Here is a 26,525-nt window from a genome sequence, read left to right on the forward strand (position 1 = left end):
TCACTTTCCATTCTGGACCTAGCAGTAAGAATTTGTTATTGCCTTGTAGTTTTACTACTGACCATGACACTCTTAATGAGATTTTAATAGAAGACTATTTTAAAAAATAGGTTGGATAGAATTAAAGTCTTAAATTTATAGAGTTGGGAGAAAATTATTTACTAGGAATTGAATAGCCTGTTTTGGGTATTTATAAAAATGCCTCTTGTATATTATTTTTAATACAATGATCATTAAAGCCATTGTGAATTTAGTTACTCAGAAAATTGATAGATGGCTTGCTGAGTATTTTGATGCTGCCATTGTTTATTCCTTTATGTGATTGAAAATGAAAATTAACCATTTCTTTATCTGACTTTATCATGTATCTCAGAGCTTTTCTTTTCCATTGTAACACAGTTATTCATCATTTTTTTTCAAACTAAAATTTCTTCCAAAATTGTTGTATTTGTTTGGAAATTAATTACCCATGATTGTAGGTAAACTATCAGCCATTCTCACCAGAAGTTGGATTTAACAGTAAACATCTTTGCACTTTATTGGTTGTATTTAATTTTCTGAGAACTTAAAAATGCTGGCTCAACTTTTCTCTTTGAGTAAGGCTGTATGCCTCCATGCAGGTTATTGACTATTCATGGCAGCATCAGTAGGAGAGAATTTGAAAGATAGAAATTGGAATTTTCTACTCAGGAGGTTTTCTGGAGGAATTCCGTGACATGAAAGCAAGACAGTAGTGTTTAAAACAATAGTTTGACTTTGATTTTTAGTTGGCACCAGAAGCTCTGAATTGGCACATAGAAGGTGCCTTAGATTAAAAAAAAAAAAAAAAATTCTTTTAATGTCAGCATTATAAAACAAGTGATTAAAAGTAATTATTCATGCAGTAGAATAAAATTTATAGTGGTTGATAGGAATTTTGAGCCTTCGACATTTCCTGCTCTCTAACCATGCACTCTCCAACACATTCTTTTTAAAATATGTGAAATTTGAGATGTCATTTCCATATTCTTTTTTAGTAATTCAATTACAAATATAAGTTTAAAAAATACTTCAGTGTTGTGCATGTTACATCTCATCTTTATTCTTTGACATGTGATTATTCTTTCTTAATGAAGTCATTAGAGGACAACAATGAAACTATCAAAAATTCTATGATGGAGGAGCCAAACATCAATAAGGTACATAATGTCATTCAACTGAAATTAAAAACTGCATTCTTAACCAGAACAAAAAGAAAATTGCATTTTAGTTTTCAACTGGACTTGGTTTCCAATAGAATGAAACTTATCCCCTCAACTTACTGTTTCATCATAACAAATTAAATGTTATAATCATAAAAATTGATCATCTTTTAATAATTAAAAGAATGCAGTTTTTAAAGGAGTTGAATGTTTCCTGTTTTGGCTACAGATTTTTCTGAGTAAATACCTCTGAAGTTTTTAGGGAATGTAGTTACATCAAGAGGTATAAAGCATTGTTCTGTGTTTGCAAGTATCACCTTTGAAAGTCAAACTTATCTCTTATTTGAAAATTATAGCAATAAATTATATAGTATTTATTTTACTCTGAAGAATAGCATATAACATATAACATATATCCTTATGCATAGTAAATACCTAAGTTCTTTAGAATTAAAGCAGAGCAGATAAGAATTTGTACAAACATAAATAACTCCTAGATTTTCTGGGGCTACAACATTCAGCTATGACTCTTATGTGGATATTTAACTCATCTATCCTAGTCTGTATGTCTAAGAAATTTTAAGACAATCTCACATCAGTAATTTTAGGGGAAATTTTTTCTCAAAAGATTTTTGTAAGGATAATAGTTCTTAATGTTTCCCAGATGAATCGGTGAAATAGACTAATCCTTTGCAATTAATAAAAAACTGATTTGATATCAAGTGTATATTATATCTAAAACTGGTAAAATAAATATTTGCATGCTTTAAATTTTCTAATGAAAATTCAAATTTTTTTGTTAGGTAACAATTTTCTTTCCTTGTATAATTATACTAAATAATGTCTCTCTATCATTGGGCATTCTTTTTCAAATATTTTTCTTTGATACTTTAGATAAAATATTTGTTTTTTTCACATATGTCTAAAGACTTGTCCATGTTACCTGAAAATCTAGTCATTGTTTGGTTACCATAATAGCTATTTCAGCAGCCAGCTACTGCTACACATTTTAGAAAATGTCTGTATGGAAGAAATGCAAATGGCCAAAAATATTAGAAGAATTCTTTATCTTACTTTGCAAGAGAATACAAATTAAAGCTACTTTGAGAATCTGTCTCACCCCAGTTAGAACGGTCATCCTCAAGAATATAAAGCATAACAAATACTGGCAAGGAGAGGGGCAGAGAGAGCCCTACACACTGCAGCTGTGAGTAGAGACTGGTGCAGCCATTATGGAAATCAGAATGGAGGGGCCTCAGAAAACAAAAAATAACATTCCCCAGGCCCAGACATCCCACTTCTGGGTACTCCCCAAAGTACTCTTAAGTCAACACACCACAGAGATACTAGCACATCCCTCTTTGTTGCTGTACTATTTGCAATAGCTAGCCTAGGTGTGTCTGTCAATAGATGGTTGGTAATGAGGTACATGTACAAAACGAAATTTTACCCATCCATGAAGAAAAAGTGAATTGACACTTGCAGAAAATGGATGAAACTAGAAATCATTATTTTAAGCAAAGTAAGCCAGACTCAGATAAATGTCATGTTTCTTTATATGAACCTGTAAGTAAATTGTGTGTGTGTGTGTGTGTGTGTGTGTGTGTGTTGCATAGGACATGAAACCAGAAAGGGGATTATGAAGGAGAGGCAAACATCTTAAACAAGAAGGAATAGAGGAAAAAGAGGGTGTTTATGTGACTGAAAAACCCCTATTCACCCCAAGAGGGTACCATGACAGACAAGGGACAGCTCCACTCAAGTCTAGCTTAGTGAAATTGTGAGTTTATTGGGGTTGTTTGCATGAGCAACTCAAAAGCACCTACATCACTGAAAAGTGCGCCTCACATGGGTGACTCTCAAAACCTGCATCCCTGGAGCTCCCTACCCAATTTAAAATCATCATGCCCACAAACAGCCTTCTTTGGCCTAGCAGTTCTTTACTGCTTTTAAAACCTTGAAGGAGGGACCTTGTGAACCTTCTTGTAACTCATTAGTTTCTTGAGCCTTGTAAATTTCATTAGTTTCCCTATCCTTCTAAGTTTTGTTGGTTTCTTAAAAGTCTCAAGAGTCTCGTCCTTTTGTCTAGGATGGAATGCTTCAGTTTGAGGAGATAACTATGTGATAAAGGGTAATGGGAGTGTCTGTGATGTGCAAAGAGGAAAGAAACCAACAAAGGAGGGACAGAAGGGAAAGAGGAGGGTAGTAGGAAAGGAGACGAATAGAACAAAGTATAATAACACACATGTGAAAATGTGCTAAGGAATCTTTATATGATGCCTTTAAAAACTAAAAAAAAAAAAAATATTTTGTGAACTTAAATAACCACATATTTAAAGTATCCAGCTTGCTCAGTGTAACCATCACCACCTTCAAGATGGTTATACACATCAACTCTCACATTTTAATCTTTCCCTTTTCCTTCCTTCTCATCTCTTTCCTTTTCTTCCCCAAGTAACTAAAATGTGTTGATTCATTTTCATCTTCAGAAATTATATGTAGGTGAAGTCATGTTATTTTATTATTTTATTTTATTTTTGCTGTTGTATTTAAGACAGAACCTCATTCTGAAGCCGAGGCCAGCCAGGTGCTCACTGTGTAGCCCCTGCTGACCTCATACTTCCTGCCTTAGCCTCTTAGGTGCTGGAGACTGCAGACATATGCCACCATGCCTGGCTTGGTTTCTTTATTTTTTGACCTGTGTTCTTTTACTTAGCATAATTATTTTGAGATTCCTCCATGTTCTGTGTTTTCTTAATTCATTCTTATTTTTGATACTCATTATATTGTGTGGCTGTATCATAATCTGTTTATCTTTTTACCTAGTAATTTGTGCTGATTGCATTTTGGAGCAGTTTCAAGTAAGGCTGCCTTGAAAATTGGGTCTTTGCATATAGGCATTTCTTTCTCTGTGTAAATGTCTAGGAGTAGATAGCTGAACTACATAGTAGGCATAGATTTTTGCAGCACTAGAGATTGATGCAAGGCCATAGCCTTGGTATGTTTTAACTTTTTAAGAAATTGTCTTTTCCTGGGTGAGTATACCATTTTACATTCTTACCAGCAGTGTTTAAGATTGCAGTTACCTTTCATTTTTACATATGATATCAGAGGCTTTTAAATTTTAGCAATCATGATAGTTTATTGTGATTTTAATTTCTATTAAGAGCCTGTTCACATTATACTTTCTTTCTTGATTTCTCCATTTTCATACTGCAAACATCATGACCAAAGTGTCTAATTTAAGAAACAAAATGTCAGTCCTTTTAATGTCCCTGTGATTCCCTCTCTATTCACTAGGTGTCAGGACCTTATGTAGTTAGATATTGTCTTTAGCCCATTTGCCTTAGGTTGCCCTGGTCATCATTGGCTTTACAGTTGCCAGTTTCTATCTTCTGTCTTCTTCCATTTAAACTTTCCAGTATCCTTTGATGCTGTTGACCCCTGGCAGTTTCCTAACATTGTTGCTTAACTTAATTTCTTTAACACCAAAGTTTCTTGTGTTAGCCATTGTTCTGAGAACTTTTAACCTGGCCTCACTTTAGTAATGAATTGAAACTAGTATGATTTGAAATATACCAGCACACAGATAATACTTAAACCATAAGATCAACCAGAAAGGAAAGCTGAGCTGAGTTCTTAGCATCTGCATACTCGTTTTATTGTGTGGCTGTATCATAATCTGTTTATCTTTTTACGTAGTGATTTGAGCTGATTGCATTTTGGAGCAATACATTGAATTCATTTATCAGTCTTGAAAACTAGAATCAGCTTTTCTTAAGTCATGCTAAAAGAATACAGCCCATTAGCACAATTTATCCCATTCTAGCCACTTAATACTTGCTCTCCTAATCCACTCTTCCTCAGTTCTCACTTCAGGCATAATCACTTCTTACCTGGTTTTCTGATAGCCATCCTCACATCCTTTATGTTTTTGCTCCTAAGAGAATTTCCAGAATCCTTTGATGGCCTCTAAACATTCGGGTGACGACTGAATTTTTATTGTAGCCTTTAAGGCCTTTTCACAAGCTGAACCTGCCTGTTCTGCAGATCTTAAATCCTACTTGTATAGTCATTCTCACATAGAATGTACTGGAAGCTGTCGAGATGCTAAGCTCAACTTCTTTGCTCACCCCTATGGGATTTGACATGGTGTTCAGAACCTTGGTATTTAAAATACCACCCCAGTTGAATCTCAAGCAGGCAATCTTGACACCATGCTGTTGAGAAACATTGTTTTGGATGAGAGGAAAAGAATGTATTCCCATATTGAAAAAGCTTTTTTGAAATTCATTTGTGTCCACTTTCTTTCCATGGTAAAGTTGAGGAAAGCTCTCCACATGAAACTAGCACGTTCCTCTGTCTATTCCAGCAGACGTTTTGTTCTGTGAAAATGTTAGGTCTCTTCTAATGCCTTCAGATTCTTTAGACTCAGTAGTGGTCTCTTGGTGTACTTTGTTGATAACCCACAACCACCAGAGTAACCTCTTGATGTACTTTAGATATCTTTAGATACCAGACAGATAAATGGATAAATTGAGTTTTCATTTAAAAAAAATACAGAAATGGGCCAGAACTAATACTTGCCTTAGACCCTCAACCCAGAATGTTTGATTATCAAACACTGAAATTCTTTTATGTTTATAAACAAGTTTTATTTTAGATAGACTATATTTGACATTTATATATCCAGGGACTATAAATATACATATATATAAACATATATATTATAAATATATAAAGTTTGTTTGCATCAGGGTATATAGGCTTGGTTATTGCATAAGACTCTTCACCTTACAATTAAAATCATTCTAGAGGCCATTTTTAAAATAAATTGATTTTTTTTTCTTTAATCAGTGAGCAGGCATTGGTGATATTTTTATCTAAATTTTGTAGAAAATAAGTTTGTTATATGCTAATTTTAAAATAATGATTTCTGCATTTCATAATAAGGTTTTAAACATTTCTTAGTAACCTATTTTAGAAGATTAAAGGTAAGAATTATAAAATAAATGAAGTAATATTTTAAACAATGTTTCTTTTAATTACCTGAGCTTTCCAGCTTACTAATTTTGGTAAATGTTGATGTTATAAGTATTCTCTTCTGAATTCAAAGGTGTTATACATATGTACGTACCTTTTCTAGGGTAAACAGAATATCATATATTTGTCCCTCCTGTAAACTCACTTGAATCAATTCAGCTACTAAAGTGAGTTACTGACCTGAGTGAGGTACCAGCCCTACCAGGACTCCAGTTTCTCCTTATTAAATGGATGGTTATTTAGATCAGAAGTCAGTAAACTTCAACTGGCTGGTGAGATCCCAACTGTTGTTAGTCTAAGAACTAAGACTGGCCTTTGGACTTTTTAGTAGGTGGTTTAGAAGGGGAAACAAAATACCAAAAAAATCCAAGAGTAGATCTTTGTGGTCCATAAACCGGAGCTGATTACCACTTGACCTTCCTTGTAATAGTTATAGGAATTATTAAATAATTATACTACTTAGAAACTTGGAAAAACTTTATTTCAGTTATTAAAATGTCAGCTAGGGGGTGAATGGTGGTGCCCGCCTTTAATCCTAGGAGAAGATCTGAGTTCAAGGCTAGCCTGGTCTACAGCTTGAGTTCTAGGACAGCCAGGGTGACACAAAGAAACCTTGTCTTGAAAAAAAAACAACAAAAATGATTAAAGTGTTTCGATACTTTAAAGTTAGTTCAGTGTTGCTTTAGGAGATAAACAGCTCAAGAAGTTATATGTTTTATCTACTGTCTTTTTATATATAAAAACTAGCTTGAACGATTCCCCTCGTCAAATTCTTTTCTGGGATAGTTAACATATACCATAGTGCTTTGGGATTGATGTATTTTTAAACTTTATTAAAATTAATTTGCATATGTTCATTTGTTTTATCAATAAAATAGCAATTTTAATATTATACTTTCTTCTATTTAGATAGAGGCAGATTTGGGATATCCTGGAGGTAAAGCAAGAATTATTCATAAGGAATCTGATATCATTACTGCCTTTGCTGTTAATAAAGTAAGTATGTCGATGTCTTTTCTGTGACTTTTAACTGTTCCTTGTTGGAGAATACCATATCAGTTTACTCAGTAAAAGTACTCTACTTCCAGATTTACTTCCCTTTCCTTAAACTCTCAGTAAGAATTTTCTTTTGTAAAACTATTATATAATTTGCTAATGTAGTTTTGTTATTATATAATTTGGGAGATATAACTAATAAAATATTTTATTGCTATGCAGAGAACAGTGTCGAGTATTTGAATTCCAAGCAGTAACTATAAAATATATACAAGATAATACATTAATTAATCCAAAGAGGGTTTCTAAGGTCTTATATGAATTATTGGACATGATTGTATTTGCTAGAATTTAAAGTCATGTATTAGAAATCCAATTTGTATGTTTACGTCATAGTCTTTATTCTTCTGCTTAACATCCTCCTTAGAGGTATCTGTAAGCTCCAGCAGAAGAGGCAGTCTTAAGTGCAATAATCCAAGGGTGAAGTTTGTCTGAATCATATCCCACTTCAATGTCCCCAAATTGCCATACAGCATAGTTTCTGGTGTCTTATTGTTTCTTTTTCTTTCAATTTAGAAAGGTAGGATTATGGTTTTTCATGTATAACTAAAAGATACTTGAAGATAGTGTGTATGCACATATTTATTTTTAATTTTACAATATTACTCAGCCAGGCCATTTGTGGAACTTCTTGCCTTCAAGTGAGCCTCCTGCTTTAGCCTCCAGCATGCTATCAATAACTGTTATATAGGTGTAGGTCTTGGAACACGTAGAAATCTTTTTACCAGTAGATCGTTCATTTTCCTATTTTATACCCATCTTCTCGGTTTTATCTAATTTGTTGTTTAGCCATTCTGTTCTTAGAGTTCCCTGTATCCTTCATCTCATCTTCTTCATAAACATCCGTGGACTAGTTATGTTTAGACCAGGCAGAACTGCAGTTAACCCCTTAGGCAGTTCTCAAGTTGCAATATCTATATAACTCTGAGATTTGTGTGTGTGTGTGTGTGTGTGTGCGCGCGCGCGCGCGCGCGCGCTTACGAGCATACATGGGTAAATATACACAGTACACACACCAAATGGCTGTCCTCACCCTGTAATATCTGCCTTCCCCTTAAAGTATGAGTAACTAGAAATAGTCATCCACATACATAAAATCTTTTGTTCACTTGTATAAATGTTGCATAATTATTTCTGTACATTTGATATTATATTTTTATGTTCTTCCAAAATTTGTAGCTTACAAATATCTCTTGTTTTACATTTCATGTTTTTTAAATGGCCTTAAGATTGAGCTTTTTCCCATTTGTTTCATTGGGTGTTGTCTGTATCAAGAATTGTGAATGGTCTGAGACTGTATCTTATATTCAAGCTAACAAGTTAATTTTTTAGCTTATTGGATGCTGTTTGATAACAAAAGAATCCAGTTTCACTGACTAAGAGCAGATAGTTCACGTCTAGCAGCACAAGAACTCACAATAAGATGAATCTTTTCACACTAGTTCTCTGGGCTGCCAGTGACTAGTTTCCTCCTGACTGCTGCAGAGTGACAAAGGCAGGCCTGTTAGAGCCTGCTGTGCAGAGGCTGTGTTCCTGGAGAAGACCACTGGGTTCAGAGGCCCCAGCTGCTTGCCTAAGTGGCTGCAACAGGTGTGAGCTGCTGCACCCAGCTACTAGATAGTTTTTTGTTGTACAAATGTTAGGATAGTCAAAGTCATCTGGAAGAGTAGAGAAGCTGTTTGGAAAGAAGAAATGAAGTGGCACATGCATTTTCATTTCTACTTGGATTTTTGTTAGGTGTACTAGATTTCCTAGAACATAAACCTATCTCTTGAATTCAAGCTTAAGATTATTTTACTAAAAATTTAATTATTAAAGTTAAATTTAAGGGGCTGGAGAGATAGCTCAGTGGTTAAGAGTATGGGCTGCTCTTCCAGAGGACCTGGGTTCAATTTCCAGCACCCACATGGCGACTCAAAACTGTCTGTAATACCAGTTCCAGAGGATCTCATACAGACATACATGTAGGCAAAACACTATAAAAAAATTAAAATTAAAACATTTTCTAAAAAGCTAATTTAAATTATTGGTAAAAATGCTTTTGTGCGTGTTACTAGAGATTTTCTTCAGAAGTAGCCCATATACCCCTTGGGCTTTTTAATGTAAAAGTTAACATGATTTCTTTTTCAGGCAAATAGAAATTGCATAGCAATTGCCTCCAGCCATGACGTTCAAGAACTGGATGTTTCTGGAATTTTGGCCACACAGATCTATACATGGGTGGATGACGATGCAGAAACAGAAACCAAAGGGTATTCTTATGTTTTGTTTTTAATTCAGTCCTAGAATGTGAGTGGCTGTATCAACTGAACTGTAACTCTGAAAAGCCTCCTTAAGAGACTTAAGTGCCCTCTTGATGCAGCAGGCAGCACTTGGTCTCAAAAGCAGTGCTCGTAATTCTAGGCAGAGTACATGCTGCTGTGACTAGGGTAGCTAAGTAAGGGGCCACAGTGGCTTCTTAAAGGGAATCAGAGTTAAGAAAGAGGAAAGAAAATGGGAATTTTTCAGATATGAAAGTTGTTAGTTAAAGCTGAAGAAAATTCACTTAAAGAGGAATATAAAGTGTTAAAACTTTGACTTGTAAAAAAGAAATGAAGAGCTAGGTGGTGGTGATGCCTGCCTTTAATCCCAGCACTCAGGAACCAGAAGCAGGCAGATCTCTGTGAGTTCAAGGCCAGCCTGGTCTACAGAGTGAGTTCCAGGACAGGCTCCAGAAAAACCAAAAAAAAAAAAAAAGAAGAAGAAGAAAAAAAAATGAAGACCTGACGCTCTGTTTTCACTCTAGTTGGTGTTTCTTTGTAGATCAGAAGACTTCCTGGTGATCCATGCTCGTGATGATTTAACAGCTGTCCAAGGCTCAACTCCATATACCCACAGCAACCCTGGCACTCCCATCAATATGCCGTGGCTTGGAAGTACACAGACGGGTAGAGGAGCATCTGTGGTGTGTAGACTTAAAGATACTTAGGCTTACGCTTAGTTAGCTTTCCTACATTTTTACCTTTAGGTTAATATATAAAAAGTGATTAACTTAATTTTTAGTTTCTTATATGCTAGAACTGTATGTTTTAATAATTAAGAATAATGTTTTCGCCGGGCGGTGGTGGTGCACGCCTTTAATCCCAGCACTTGGGAGGCAGAGCCAGGTGGATCTCTGTGAGTTCGAGGCCAGCCTGGGCTACCAAGTGAGTTCCAGGAAAGGCGCAAAGCTACACAGAGAAACCCTGTCTCGAAAAAAAAACAAAAACAAAAACAAACAAACAAAAAAAAGAATAATGTTTTCATTTGAAAGCATTACTTTTTTTTTTTTTTTTAAATATACTTTGGCCCAGCATGGTGGCACACACCTTCTAATCCCAGCACTTTGAGACAGACAGATCTCTTTGAGGCAAGCCTGGTCTACATAGCAGATTCTTGGACAGCCAGGGCGACATTGAGAGACCCTATCAAAATTAAATAAAATAGACTTTGTTTAAAGATGAAAGAACTGCATTTTCATTAATGATTATTTGAAGCTGTGGGTCATATGTAAACCATGCACTGTGAAGCTAATATAGAAAGAATGAGGTGAAGTTGTTCTTTTTTCTGTTTCCAGTGCTGAAGTTTAAAAGCAGGGACTCGTGTTTGTCAGTCACACTATTCTTGAGTTCTAGTCCCAGCCCTACATTTTTCCCTGTGTAGAAAAAAAAAAAATTACAATGTTTTGCAGAATATGAAAATTACATAAAGTTAGATTTTTTCTTTTTTTTGGTTTTTCGAGACAGGGTTTCTCTGTGTAGCTTTGCGCCTTTCCTAGAACTCACTTTGTAGACCAGGCTGACCTCGAACTCACAGAGATCCGCCTGCCTCTGCCTCCCGAGTGCTGGGATTAAAGGCGTGTGCCACCACCGCCCGGCTTAAAGTTGGATTTTTATATCTGTTGGTAAAGTTTTGTAGTAAGAGCTGTGGCTAATTTTTCATATTTTTGTTGGTCCTGCTTCTACGCTGCAGTATCAGAACTTACTGTCTGAAAAGACACCCATGTTGTGCTCATAAAACCCAAGATGTTTATCCAGCCTTGTAAAAAGCTATATTTAACCCTGTTCTAGATATCCTTTAGTAGATTTCAATTAAACACTATCCATTTTGAGTATGACATTTTGTAATGCTGGGACATAATATATTTTTTCAAGAAAAAGTGCAAATTTTCAGAATTGAGCAAAATAAGTTTGTAGTGGTACAGCATGTATTTAAGCACTGATGCTGTAAGAAGTTATCTATATTTATTCCTCTATGATTTCCCTTTATTAGGCTATAAAAATTGAAGCAAAGAAACACCTATATTCCTTTAATTAACTTCTAGTTGCTAGGGATTTTTTTCCTTTGTTTTATTTTGTTTTTAATGCCCTAAGTCCCATTGAGTTTTCTGTTTCCTTTGCCAGCCTGCCATTTTTGTTTAAGCAATTGATATAAGTAATTGTTCAAGTGAAGACTGAGACATCATTAATAAGCCTTTTTTATTTTCTGTAATATGCAGTTCCTTTATAGGGAATACAGCCTGGTAGTGCTTTGCTTCACTTGTGGTAGCTGTCCCTATTCATCTTGACTCATTGATCAGATAGATGAAGCTTAATTCAAAAGGTCAAGTGATTCAAATCACTTAGTTCAATTTTTCAAGTACTTGATTTTTTAAGGATTAAATTGAATTTGAAATTAGAAATTAGTAATTTTAAAATGAAATGACTAGGTCATTCGAAGATTACAATTCTTAAAATTTGTCAGCTTTAGTGACATTGTATTTTAAAGAGAAACTTAAGGGAAATATAGATAAATAATTGGTTTTATTTTTAGCATGAGCCTTAGATAAAACAGTACAGTTTCTCTTTTAACTGCCTTTTTGCTGTAACTTCTTGTTCCCTCTATTCTTTATAAAGCAGCAGGTGTTTCTAAAATATCATTCAGATTTTTCCCTACTCTCAGATTCTACATTTCCCAATATATCTTTCAAAAACAAATCCTTAACCTGACCTCTAAAACCTTTGCCTGCCTCTAATCCTAGCTCTCCAGTCTACACTTACTCTTTCTGCTCTGTTTATACTGGCTTTCTGTCCCTCAGATCCATCCATTGCTGTCATGTTAAAGACTTTGCCTTGCCTTCTCCTTCAAATACTCCTACCTCTGTGTAAGCATTCAGATCCCAACTCAAGATCTCAGGAGATTTCTCTGTAGTTCTTTCAGAAGACATCTGTCCCATCTACTGTATGCCTAATTTTATTATCTCACATTATTATCTTTGTAAAACAAATTAGTTGTTGGAATTATCAGTGCATTATTTAGTTGTCCCTTTCCTGTAAACAGAAACATTTGGAGGGTTTGCCTGCCTCATAAGTGGATGTGCTGGACACATGTTAGTGTTCAAAAATGGTTCTTTATACACCAAAGCATTATAATTTAGACATCTGACTTTGGAATTCCTTTTACAGTTGAATATTCTTCCTGGGCAAATTTTAGGAGTGATTTTTTTTTAAATTTTATTTCATTCGATGTATTTTGATCATATTCTTTCTACTCTCCAGCTTTTTCCAGATCATTCCTATTTCCCTACCCCCATTTTCATGCTTTCTCTCGCGCACGCGCTCTCAAAAATAAAAAAGAAGGAAGAAAATCAAAACAAGACAAAAAAAAAAGAATACCAAAACAAAGCAAAAAACACACAAAATACATGGAGTCTGTTTTATGTTGGCCAGCTACACCTGGGCATCAGCCTGCCCTGGAATGTGGTTGACAGATCCAATGACAGTCCAGTGGAGAAAACTAATTTTCCCTTTGCTAGCAGATAGGAATTGCAAATAGCTTCTTGATGAGCGGTAGTACTTTGTGTCAAGTTTTCTTTCTCCATGCTGGTATTGTGTCTGGTTTGAACTTGTGCAGGTCTTACGCTTGCTGTCAGAGTCTTTGTGAGTTCATATATGTATCAACTCTATTGTGTTTAGAAAATGCTGTTTCCTTGCAATTATCCACTACCTATGGCTCTGAAAACCTTTCTGCCTCCTTTTAACGTGAATCTTTGAGCTTTGAATAGGGAGAGGTTTGATAAAGACATCCCATTCTAGACTGAATGCTCCAAAGTGTCTGTCTCTATATATTGTACAGTTGTGGGTTTCTGTGTTCCCATCCACAGCAAGAAAAGGCTTCCTAAAAAAAATAAAAAATAAATTAAAAAATTTAAAAAAAAAAGAAGAAAAGGCGTCTGAAACTTGTCTTATGAGGGTTGAGCAAGGCCCTGATCTATGGGTATAGTGATATGTCATTAGTAGTCATTTTATTGCTGTGTTCCTTCCACAGAATAATGGTAGTAAGTTTTTCCCTAGGCACATGAACTATTGAATTCCAAGGTTTTTTTTTTTTTTTTTTCAAGACAGAGTTTCTCTATGTAACAGCCCTATTGTCCTGGAACTCACTCTATAGACCAGGCTGGCCTCGAACTCACAAGCTCCACCTGCCTCTGCCTCCCGAGTGCTGGGATTAAAGGCATGCATCTCCACCACCTGAATTTCAAGGTTTTAATTCTAACCAAAAACCAGGTCGTTACTCCCTTAATATTGCACCAATATATCTTGTAGGCAGGTCACTGTTTTAGGTCACATGGTTTGTAACTGGGTGAGGTTGATGATTACTTTTCTCTTCCAGTATCATGAAAAGTACCTCATAAGTAGTGAGTAGGAGTGAAGCTTCTAGTTGGGCACCAGTTAAGTTTCTCCATGTTCAATGACACAAGTAAGTGTTGTCTTCAGCAATAGGGACTTACTGTCAGGTTATCAATAGATTTGACAATTGTCTGTGGTATTAAGAGTCTTTGGAATATATTTGGCTAACATCTCTATAAGATACATTTCTTCCACAGGGGAGTTTACTTGGTGACATAAAGTGTCTAACTGGGGCATTGTCATCCCTATTGTATAGTGGCTCCACTTTTATATATGTGTATATTTTAGGAAGCTTCTGTGGTAGTAGGTTTATATATGGCTTTTCAAAAGCCTTTAGTGTTAATTGTCCTTCCCATATTCCCTCCTTTCCCCTTTTCTTTCACCCATCTTGACATTCAATTCTATTCTAGTTTCTCCTTTATCTCTTTATTACACTATATTCTATTCCTTTTCCTTGGAAGATCTCTTCCTTAGTCCTTATGAGCTACCTAACCTCTGTGGTTATTTTAATTGAAGTACATATCCAAAGCTTAAAAGCTAACATCCTCATATAAGCTAAAGTATGCAACATTTATCTTTTGAGATCTGTTTTTATCTCACTCAGGATGATTGTTTCTAGCATGATTTACCTTCAAATTTCATAATATCATTTTTCTTAAACAGCCAAATAATATTTCAATTCTGCAGATATACCACATTTTCAGTATATATTCATTAGTTGATGGACATTTAATCTGTTTCCAATTTGTGGTTGTTACAAGTTGAGCAGCAATGAACATAGATGAGCAAATATCTCTGTAGTAGGATGTATATGCCCAAGGGTGGTGTAGCCTGGCTCTTGAGATAGATCAATTCTCAGCTTCCTCAGGAACCTCCACACTGATTTCTATGTTGCTATACCAGTTTGCACTCCCACCAGCAGTAAATAAGTATTCCCCTTTCCTCGAATCATTCCAGAGTATGCTTTCACTTGTTTAATTAATCTTGGTCATTGACTGGGGTAAGATGAAATCTCAAGTAGTTTTAATTTGCATTTCCTTGATGACTGAGGATGCTGAACATTTTTTTTAAGTATGTGTTTTTCATCTTTTGAGAACTCTCTATATGGTTCTATACCTCATTTTTAAATAGGTTCATTTGTTTTCTTGATTTTTTTATTTTTAATTGAAAATAGATTTTCTTTCATACAATATATTCTGATTACATTTTCCCCTCTCCCAGCTCCTCCCCACTTCCCTACAAACTCAAATCCACACCCTTTCTTTTTCTCTCTCATTAGAAAACAAACAAGCATGTGAATAATAGTGATAATAATGAAATAAAAATAAACAAACCGGAATAGGGGAAAATGAACAAACAGGATAAAAAGAGTCAGAAAAAAGTACAAGAAACACAAACAGACACTGAGACACACCTATTTGCACATATAGAAAACCTATAAAAATAAAATCAGAAACCACAATATGTAAGATCTGTGAGGTTTTTTTTTTTAAAAAAATTGCTCTGACAAAGCATTATGAGACAAAAAACCTCCAAAAATACCATTGAGTTGGTTTGTGTTGACCATCTACTGCTAGGCGTGGGCCTGCCCTTAGTCTGCTTTTGTGTATTCAGGGAGACTCCATTGGAGAGAACTGAGTTTTCTTTGCATGTGGCTCTCAACTGGAGATAGCTTCTGGGTTGTGGATGGAGGCTTGTATCTACTTCCGCTCTCAGCACTGGGGCACTATCTGGCTTAGACTTGTGCATGCTACCACAGTCTCTGTGATTTCATGTGTGTTTCAATCCTGTTGTGTCTACAAAGCCTTGTTTCCTTGCTATCCTTCCTGGCTCTTAACAATCTTTCTGCCACCTCTTCTGTAGAGTTCCCAGCCATGAAGAGAGGGGAAAGTGTAATCAGGATATATTGTATGAAAGGAACTCTATTATTTAGTGGAGACACCTTCACTTAGAACTGAGTGTTCCAAGATCTCTTACTCTCAGCACACTGTACAGTTGTGGGTCTCTATTTGTTCCCATCTACTGCAGGAAGAAGCTTCACTGATAATGGCTGAGCAAGGAACTGATCTATGAGTATAGCAAAATGTCATTGGGAGTCATTTTCTTGCTATGCTACATTGACAGAACAGTAGTATTTCATTTTCCCTAGGTCTGTGGCCTATCTAGTCTCAGGATCTTGACCATCATTTAGTCGGGTCACCATTGTAAATAGCAGGGTTTATAGCTGGGTTGGTGTTTACCTTTCTCTTCTGGTAGCATGCAGAGTACTTTCCAGTACACTAGTCAGTAGGGGCTCTATGTAGGCACCAGCTGTCAACTAATCTATGTTCAGTGATTGTGTAGATATTGTCTTCAGCAATAGGGAATTACCATCTTGATGGCTTTTGGAAGTCATTCTGATTCATGATTACCCCCATTCCTCTCTCACGAAAAAGATACTAGTAAAATAAGGTGGTTCTTTTTATATGAATCTTTTCAAATAGCTAATGGTCTCTATATTTTCTATTACATGCTTTCAGAAAAACTTTTAATCTGTGTTTTATTTTTTCCTGTGATATTTTGGTCACAAACAAAAAGGTAAAAGAATAAGAACCTTTAGACATATATTTAATTAAAAAGTAGGATTTGGTAGACATGGTGGACATGCCTATAATTATCCCAGCACTCAGGAGGCTGAGGCAGGAGGGTTGCAAGTTACAGGTGAGCCTGGGCTATACAACAAAGTTCTTGTCTCTGGCTGGCGAGATGGCTCAGTGGTTGAGGGCACTGGTTGTTCTTCCAGAGGACCTGAGTTCAATTTTCAGAATCCACATGGCAGCTCACAACCGTCTGTAACTATAGTTCCATGGGATCCAGTACCCTCACACAGACATGAATGCAGACAAAACACCAATGCACATAAAATAAAATGAAATTAAATATTTTTTTTAAAAAGTCTGTCTCTGTCCCAACCCTACCCCCAAACGAAGTAAATGGACTTAGTTGTGAGCTTTAAAGTAATAGTCATATATTCAAGTTTTTGTTATCTGGAGAATTAAAAAAAATTTTTTTTCTTAATCCTATCTTGTTACTGAATGATCAGTTCTAGTACTTGCTATTAAGCAACTTCTTCTGTTCTGGAATAGAATGCATCCACAGGGATCTTTCCATTCCTGTCACTTACCAGCTCTTATGACCTACTTTCTTGCTACCCTTACCAGTTCCACACATCTTCACAACTTTAGGCTATTTAAGCAATTTAAAATCGAAAAGAACAACTAAAAAGTTTACTGTAAGATTAATGCACAAATGTAAACTAACATGTAACTATAGCTCCCTTTAATTTTACAGTTATTTTACTCTTATTTGATAGGCTAGTTAAATCATTCAAAAAATGCTTTAAAATGAATCATTTGGCAAGAAAGGAGAGAAGAGTAAATTCTTGAGAAGACTGATTCTTAAGTTTCTCTTGTTTTAGCCAAAAGGAGGGGGAGGGGTATTTATTGGAGGTATTGATTAACTGATAGGTTGAAACTGTGTATGTGGTGTGTGTGTGTTTCTGTGTGTTGCTGAAGATTTAAATCAGAACCTAACTCATAATTAGCAAGTGCTCTGTGACTGAACCATATATCCAGCCCTACAATTTAAAATTCTAGTCCTCTTTTTATTGTTACTATAAAATATTTCTTCTTTTACCAGATGACTAAGAAAGCCATTAATAATGTCAGAAGAATGACATCACATCCAACTCTTCCTTACTGTAAGTTGACAATGATGAACAATAATTCTCTTATTTTTACATTTTTTAATATAAATTGTATAAGGAATTCATGGAAAGCTTCTAGTTTCAATCAAAAGATAGTTTTTATCCCATTTAACTTATTTTTCATAGATGGGTTGAGGTTATACTAATTTTATCAGCTTGTCTCTTATCAGGTATGTTACTAGTAGTCGTAAGGGGTTGTTAGTAGAATAGTTTAAAGTAGGAGATACATTTTTTTCAGTTCTTCTTTCTAGAAATCTCAAGTTTCTTTTGTTATAGCCAAAATAAAATAAAATAAAATTTTTTTAAAAATTAGAAGTATTGATTAACTGGTGGTTGCAATATATATGTTAGTATATGATTATCCTAATTTTTAAAAAATATTTTATGTCATTCTCTTAACAATTATAAGAGTATAATTAATAATGTATAAATTAAAAATGTATAAGAATTTTAATTGCCTTTTCTCATAGACAATTGTCCAATAAAATAAAATTAACAAAGTTCTGTGTTTTTTCCTGATGTATTACAGTGTGTGCTATAAGTTTCTGTTATCTAAATTGCATACTTTATCAAATAAAAAGGTTCAAAAAAATTTTTTAAATGAAGAGAATAACTTCTCACACTAAATACAAATTGTTGTAGAATATTATATTGGCTTCCTTGACATTGAGTTCATATAGGTTTAGAGATATCTGGGGCTGAAGAAATGGCACTCAGTAGTTAAGAATCTCAGCTATTCTTAGAGCTTGCCTAATTGAATTTGGTTTCCAGCACCCATGTCAGGGGCTCACAACCTCCTGTGACTCTGGCTTCAAGGGACCTGACACCCTCTTCTGGCCTCTGTGTGTACTCACACACATAACATACACTTGACACATAGACACACATATAAATAAAAATTAAAAAAAATTTAAAAAAAAAGAATTTGAAGAAAGAAAAGTAGTCATCAAAGCTTATATAATAAGATGTCAATATGTATTTAGCACAGCATTTAGGTGACACATACCTGAGATTTAAGTGCTTGGGAAGCTGAGGCAGGATGACATTAGGTTTAAGACTATCCAGGGCTACAGAATAGGGCCCTTTCTTAAAAAAAGAAAAAAATTATTTTATGTGTAAGGTTTAAATGGTATTACTGGCAAGCAACATATTTGGCATTGCTTAAAAATATTCTCACCCTCTATAGTAAGGTCTGTAGCTTTCCTGAAATACTGAAGGGACCTGATGTTCTGTCAGTCCTACTGCATGTATTCTACCAGATTAATAGTTGGCAGTGAAGGTTATCAATCCTAGACTCATAAAGACAGCCCCAACTTCTGGGGCTTTTATAGGTATTCAGTAAGAAAAAAATCATTACTATCTTATGAGATATTTTCTCTATGGAGAGAATTTCTATAACTAACAAGAAAGAGACTGGGAAAATTAAAGCTAATTAAATTAATCATTTGATTTCCCCTACCCCCAGTATTTCTTCTTTGTCATGAACACATTCTCTAGGAACTAATAGTTCAAGAATAAGTGCATATTATATAAGCAAATGTAACAAAATAAGATTTCTTAACGTCTTACTTTGAAACTCAGGTAAATCAGTAAATCTTTTCTTCCTTTCTGGTTTTCTGAAAAATCTTACAAGCTGCTGCTAGGACTGAAAGCCAGGCCCTTGCTTGGGCTAGCCAGGCACTGTACCACTGTGCCAGTACCCTAAGCCACTACTTTTTGAGTTTTACTAAACCTGTTAGAAATTGAGATAGCTTTATAATTTCCTAAACGGGAAAACACATTCTGTTGTTCTAAGCAACACTTCTTACCACAGTTGTGTAATTTACACACACACCCTACCCCAGGCAGGTATCCCACTCTGAAGATAAACTTAGTGTGCTAATTCAGTTCAACTCATGACACTCTACCTGCAGTTAGAATCAGGAGCCACAAGTCAAGAGCTCAGTGCCACAAGCTTGTCCTCTGCCTCACTTCCCCTGTACATCTGGCTATAAAGAGGGTTCTCCCAACCCCCTCCTTTGGTTTGACTAATCTGCTAGAATAATTCACAAAATTCAATGAAACACTTTTATTATGTTTGACACTTTATTGTAAAGGTTATTATAAAGTAACATATATGAAGAGATATATAAGGTGAGGTCAGAAGAGGCCTGAGAACAGCTTTTGTCTCCCTAGAGTTGGGTTCCTTTCTTCCCAAGATCCCCAAATATCTTTGGTTGCAGAAGTGATAGGCAGTCCTTATTCAGCTTATAAGGCAACCACATAAGAGAACTATGTAAACTGTATACATGGTACTAGGCCAGTTTTATTTCAAGTTGCTTTTTTTGGCCACATAAAATCACCTTAATACTTAGCTGTATAGTTGTATCTGTATGAATTCTCAAGTATGATATTCTAGTCAAAACCTTGGTAATATAACCAGTCTTTCTAATTATGTCATATAAGGAGAGAATAGTCTACCTTTTCAGTGCTGATAATCAAACCCCACAAGTATGGTGTGCATTTCCTTCATAAAGTAAAAAGTGGGCTGGAGAGATAGCTCAGAGGTTAAGAGCACTGCTTGCTCTTCCAAAGGTCCTGAGTTCAATTCCCAGCAACCACATGGAGGCTCACAACCATCTGTAATGAGATCTGGCGCCCTCTTCTGGCCTGCAGGGATACATGCAGGCAGAATACTGTGTACATAATAAATAAATATCAAAAAAAAAAAAAATAAAAAGTTAGGTCTTTTCACACTGTCCCAAAGCACTCCCATGTTCTGTCTTTTTATTTTCTTCTTTTTCTCCTTCTTCTTTTTTTTTCTTATACTAAGTGACTCAATTCCTTTACTTTGTCTTCCAGCCCTGACATGGTTTTCTGTATGATCTATTCCATTGGTGAGATTTCCACAGAGATTTTTGTTTTGATTAATGGGCTTATCATTTCTAGCAACTTTTCAGTTTGGTTCTCTTCATCAGTTCTCTTTATTGAATTCTATTTTCATATCTTGGGTTGCTTCATTTCATTTGGCTCTTTCTTTTTGTTCTTTTAGTTTATATACATATCTTTTTGAGTTGTTTGAATATAGTTATAATTATTCTTTTGAATTATTTGTCTGGGGTTCTTCCAGGGCATTTTCATTGGAGGTCATTACTTTAGGATTAGTCATGGGGGGCATTTTGTCATTTTTGTATGTGTTACTTTTGCTTCTTCATTGGGTCTTGTGCACCCGGAGTAGTTTGTTAGTTACGTCTTCCCTTTAGTTCACATCACCTGTCGTCTTCCAGTGGAGGTGTGTCAATGTACAGGAGAAATTTAAGTTATAAAAAAAACATTGAGACATTTTCCTCCGTGGAGCTTGTATTGAGGGCTTCAGGTTATAGAATCTTCTATTGTATTAGTTAAGAGTCATCATCCAAAGATAAGCATGGCCCTAGGCTGTCTTGTCATCTGTGGTCAAGCAGAGGTAGGCATGTAAGATTTGAAGGCTATGGAGTTGAGAGACCTATGGAATACAGATGAGTGGGGCCTGCCTGGTTATGCAGGGAAGTAAAGTCAGATCTTAGTGGATCTGGGTGGCTGGTAGGATAAGAAGTCGGCCTAGGCAGAGACTGTGGGGACACTGTAAGATTCTGAAGAAGATGGGTAACCTAGCAGCACAGAAGTGAGCTTCCAGAGGAACCACACATGAAGTCAGATAAGCTGGCAGCACAGATGGGTAAACTCTTGGAGGCACCAGGAGGCCTATGGGCTGGGGAAGGATCAGGTCCTACCTGGAAGCACAGAAGAAAAGGCCTGGATCACATTCGTTTGTATTTACCAAAGATCTTCTGAGTTCTTGTGAGCTTGAAGTAGACTTGTACTAGCTTCTTTCTAAGATTTTAAGGAGCATTTAATTTACTTCTGAGCCTATTCCTCTTTAAGCCAGTTATTTGAAACTCTTATGAATTAATTTTGGCAATATCACTTAGAAGCAGAAAAATGTCACACAAGTAATGCACTTCTAGGTTTGATTTTAATATGTTAGCCATGTGCCAGATAAAAAAATCACTGAAATCTTGATTAAAAATGATTTAATAAGTAGATTTAGTCCTCAAGTGATTATTCTACACTATAAAGGTGGGGTAGGGGGCGGTATTTTAGAGATTTCCCATTTGCCTTTTGCAAACTTAGTCATTTAGCAAGGTATGTCTGCGGCCAAAGAGATGGTTTAGTCAATAAAATGCTTGCCATGCCAGCAGGATGATCTGAATTCAGATCCTTGACACTCACAGAACAATCTATGTATGCTGACACAGACCTGTAATCTTAGCACTGGGAGGTGGAGACAGGAAGGTCTCCAGGGCTTGCTGGCCAGCTAGGCTTGCTGTATTTGCTGAGCTCCAGGTTCATTGAGAGACAGGGTCTCTCTTTGTATATCTAGATAAAAATATGGTGGAGAGCATTTGAAGAGGGTACCACAGTACACACACACAGGTTGGGGGAAGGAGGGAGGGATGAACAACACACATACAGACAGAGACAGACACATACTGAGAGAGACAGACAAACGTACACAGAGACACAGAGAGGAAGGAAGGGAAGTAATAACATAGGGAGAAAAGAAATATACAGTATTATTACTGGCACATCTAGTTTTTCAGTAACTTCTGCTTGTCAGTCAGAAGATGCATTCCACTGTATCTGAGGCATTGGGATCCCTTTTTATCCACTGTGTCCTAGAGATAGGTAATTTGTCCCCATTGTAACTACCAGAATTTTAAATTAATCTTTGGTAAGGTTTATTCATTTCTCTTCAAAACAAAACAAAACAAACCCCCCCACAGGTTCTATGTTTGTATTGTTTATGCCTAAAATTAGGTAAAGTTTGAGATAATAGGAGTTCTAGACTTGAATTTAGGAGAACACACAATGTTGTATATCCCTCAAACTTGATTTACCTGAGACCCCCTGCTTTACCCAGTCTAGTACATCTTATGGACTTAGTCTGGGGGAAAATGCTCAAACCAGGTGGCAGGGCTGAAATCTGAGTGTGATGTTTTTGTGGTAATCTGTAAATGTGCAGCAAGAAGCAGTGACTATAAGGCTCTCTCTCACTTGTACCTGATTGCTTGTGGCTCTTGAGGGTCTTCATAAAATAGTCTCCTCTGTGTCCATCCTCTGAAAGAGAACCTTCAGAGGCTATTTAAACATTCACCACTAAGTTTATGAAATCAGACCACAGGTGGTTTAAGGCTTTACCAAAATATTAATTAGCTTCTCAGTGCTATCACCACATAGTTGACAGAACTAGCTGAGAGGAGAGGAACCATTTATTTTGGCTCATGGTTTCAGAGTGTTGAGTCCTCTGAACAGAAATCTGGGTAGTGGGAGCCAGCCAGGAACCATAGAAATAGGATGTGCTGTCACTTTGAGCTGCTTTGCTCTTCTATTCCATCTGCTTCTGTAGCCCATGAGATGTCACCTCCCACATTTGTGATAATTCTTTCCTCCCCCAATTCATCCTCTCTAGAAACATTCTCACAAACACACCCAGAGACATGTGCCTCACTGATCTCCTAGGTGAATCTAAACCCAGGCAGTAAAGATTAACCATCACACTAAATTAGCAGCAGAAAAATAATACAGATGTTTGGGAAAGCAAGTCAAAGAAATTTGATTCATTAAAGTGATGTTACTAATTAGAGCTGAAGCTTTATTTTTTGTCTTACTGGTTATAGTGAGTTGTGTTTAGGTTTGTTCATACACCAGAGCCATTATAGCCTAGTGTTTTTAGCACTGTAGATAATATTGGGAAAACTTAAACAGCTTTTAAACAGCTATCCTTGTTTATAACTAAGGCCATGGGAGGAAAAGAAAAGAGTTAACATCCCCTCAACCAGTCTCAAGACATTGTGCTGCTGTCCTCTGACCCCTGCCCAGTACACGGCAACATTCTAAACCAGCCTGAATTCATTTCTATTACTTACTTGGTAAAGAACTAGTAAAACTCAACTAATAACATAGTTAGCAACTGGCTGGGTATTTTGTACATTTTGATTTTCATTATCCCCATTCTATACTAATTTTGACAGTTATAATTAATATAATAATTTGGGTGCCATTTGTTATATTTTTGAGTGCTTTATGTAAATGATCTCATTTATTCTCGAAACTATCTAATGACTTATGTATTATTATTCCATATTATAAGTAGTATTATCAGACATTAGCATGTATTTGAGATAACAGGTGTATCAAAATGACTTAGAAATGAAATTTTCCCCTTTAGTATGGTATTCAAAACCATTTATAATCTGACTTTTTCTTAGAAAATGTATTTTAAACATTAATAGGATGACTGATAAAGATTGATTCTTTAATAGTCCCAATATTTATTATGATAAATGTCATAAAAATTATTTATTTTAGGCTCTTAAGACATTAAGATAATTTTGGGAAGAGTCATAATTTATAGCAATTTAATATAAATAGGTCTACTGTTTTGTTTGAAGACATTCTCAGTCAAATGAAAGTACATCATATGACTTTTCTTGAATGAAATGAATCTTTAAAGGTAAATTTATATAAATGGATTGATTTCCTAGGTACTTCTTTGATAAGTAATTCCAGATTGGGTTAAGAAACAATTTTTTCAAACTTTTTAAAAATGAATGTGTAACTTTGGTCATCCTATATGCAGACCTGACAGGTGCTCAAGATGGGAGTGTCAGAATGTTTGAATGGGGCCATTCTCAGCAAATAACCTGTTTTCGATCTGGTGGCAATTCAAGAATTACAAGAATGAGATTTAACTATCAGGGAAATAAGGTACTATTAAGAATTATTTTTTTTAAAAAAAAAAAGATTGATGGTGTATAAATTCACTAGTTTGAAGTTTTGAAGAAATTGTTCAAAATACTACTTCATAAGAATTCTTTTAATTCTTCTCAATGAACATTAAAGTGCACTTGATTCTTCCTGTGGATATGTGGTATGCATATGTCACTACTAAAATTAAGTTAAATGTTCCCAAAGGACCAATGCTATACCTTGTATTTCTTTGAGTGGACAAAGATTTTATGTTGGGCAAACCTTTAATTACTGAGATATTTAAGAAAAAAAGTGGGAGTAAGAGGTGTGCTATGAAATTGTTTCTCCTAGAAATGACAGGAAAGCTACATCCATGACAGTTAGGCAATATGGTTGCCCAAACATTAACAACACCAATAGCACACTAATGAAGAGCAGGAAATTTCAGGGGCCCTAGACAAAGAACTATAGGCAACTAATGACTACTGAGAGAGGGAGAATTTACCTCTCCCAGGGACAAGCCTTGTAGTTGGTTATTCACTACAAAATGGTCAGCCCTAAAAGCATAAATACACAAGCAATGTTAAACAGACTCAGCAAGTTGCATTTGTATATTTATGTGTGTATATATGTAACAGTAATAATCAAAGAAAAGGATGCCATGAATTTGAAGTGGAGCAAGGAGGGTTGAAGGGAAAAGAAAGGAGAAATGATGAAATTATATTTTAATTTTTTTTAAAGAAGTTTGATGAACCACCTCTAGACCATCCATCCCTTTATTGTCTGTTACTTCCCATATTGCTGTTTATTTCAAATTGCTTTTCTGAAGCATTATTAACAGGTATTAAAAGGTATATTAGCCTGCTGTTTGTCTTCTGGATCATGCTTCACTAAAAGTTTACACAGATCCTAAATAATAATATCTCTTGCCATTTCCTTCCCTTGAATTTCAGTTATGGTGCTCACAAAGTTCAGATTTCAGACCATTTTGAATTTCAGATTTTCAGATTTTAAGTGCTTAATTAGTGTAGTATGTGCAAATATTTAAAAAGAAATCTTCAAAATCTGACACTCTTCTGGTACAAACATTTTTGATAAGAATATTCAACTTGGACTGTCAGTTGTATTCCCTCCTAATGTTCAGTATGTTTACCATTTTCATTGGTAGTATTCTGTTGCTTCTAGTCTATGTACGTTCCTTTGAAATATCATCTTCCTAATAAAGTGATATTATGAACAACATAATTGAATATGTACAAAAATAAGTGCTATCTTTTTTGTTTTTGAGAAACCCTTCAAGGTACCTCTTACCAAATTCATCAGTATAATACTCAAACCTTTCTACAGTTTTATTCCATAGTCTGAGTTGTTTTTCAGCATTGATACTGCTTACAGTCCTTCATATCTGTAATCTGTTTTAAAGTACAAGCTTCAGCTCATTGCCTACCAGGTTTCTTGATAAGCACTTAACTTAGTGTTCGTACTTTAACCATGATGTAACCAAATAGCACAATACCTAAACCTGTTTTCTCCTTTATTAAGGAAGCATCCTGAGTAAATGGTAGAGAAGACTCGGTGTGTCCCAGTTATGTTAATCAGTTTGATTGTGAATTACAGGTCGAAATGGACAGTCAAAAGACTGAATATCTCAGCAAAACTAAGATAATAAGACTAATAAGTGATATGAGGAATTCTTAAGAAATTGAGAAATGCCGGGCAGTGGTGGCACAAGCCTTTAATTTCAGCACTCGGGAAGCAGAGGCAGGCAGATCTCTGTGAGTTCGAGGCCAGCCTGGACTACAGAGTGAGATCCAGGACAGGCACCAAAACTACACAGAGAAACCCTGTCTCAAAAAAAACCAAAAAAAAAAAAAAAGGAAAGAAAAAGAAATTGAGAAATGATATTAATAAAACAGGCTAGTATGAAATAGCATAGAAGAACAGGAAATAGTTTTTACAAATCAAAACATAATTCTCAAAAATAGGTGGTCACTGAGCATAAGTAGTCTAAAAATCAAATGTGTATGTATGTTTAGGAAGTAC

General features: G+C 35.5%; 1 protein-coding gene across 2 annotated transcripts in view; it reads left to right on the top strand.

Annotated features, from left to right (window-relative positions):
• Dmxl1 (Dmx like 1) overlaps positions 1 to 26,525 on the top strand; it is a 153,086-nt gene that overhangs the window by 115,079 nt on the left and 11,482 nt on the right. The window contains exons 35-40 of one of the 2 annotated variants that reach the window (XM_052742167.1): positions 1,116 to 1,178; positions 7,134 to 7,220; positions 9,411 to 9,532; positions 10,083 to 10,224; positions 17,645 to 17,705; positions 24,373 to 24,500. In XM_052742167.1, the coding sequence (XP_052598127.1) occupies positions 1,116 to 1,178; positions 7,134 to 7,220; positions 9,411 to 9,532; positions 10,083 to 10,224; positions 17,645 to 17,705; positions 24,373 to 24,500 (603 nt within the window). The remainder of the gene's footprint in view (positions 1 to 1,115; positions 1,179 to 7,133; positions 7,221 to 9,410; positions 9,533 to 10,082; positions 10,225 to 17,644; positions 17,706 to 24,372; positions 24,501 to 26,525) is intronic. The other variant, XM_052742168.1, reaches the window with a different exon arrangement.

Source organism: Peromyscus californicus, unplaced genomic scaffold, assembly GCF_007827085.1.
Source record: "Peromyscus californicus insignis strain IS unplaced genomic scaffold, ASM782708v3 Scaffold_17__1_contigs__length_78620276, whole genome shotgun sequence".
Classification (NCBI taxonomy): domain Eukaryota; kingdom Metazoa; phylum Chordata; class Mammalia; order Rodentia; family Cricetidae; genus Peromyscus; species Peromyscus californicus.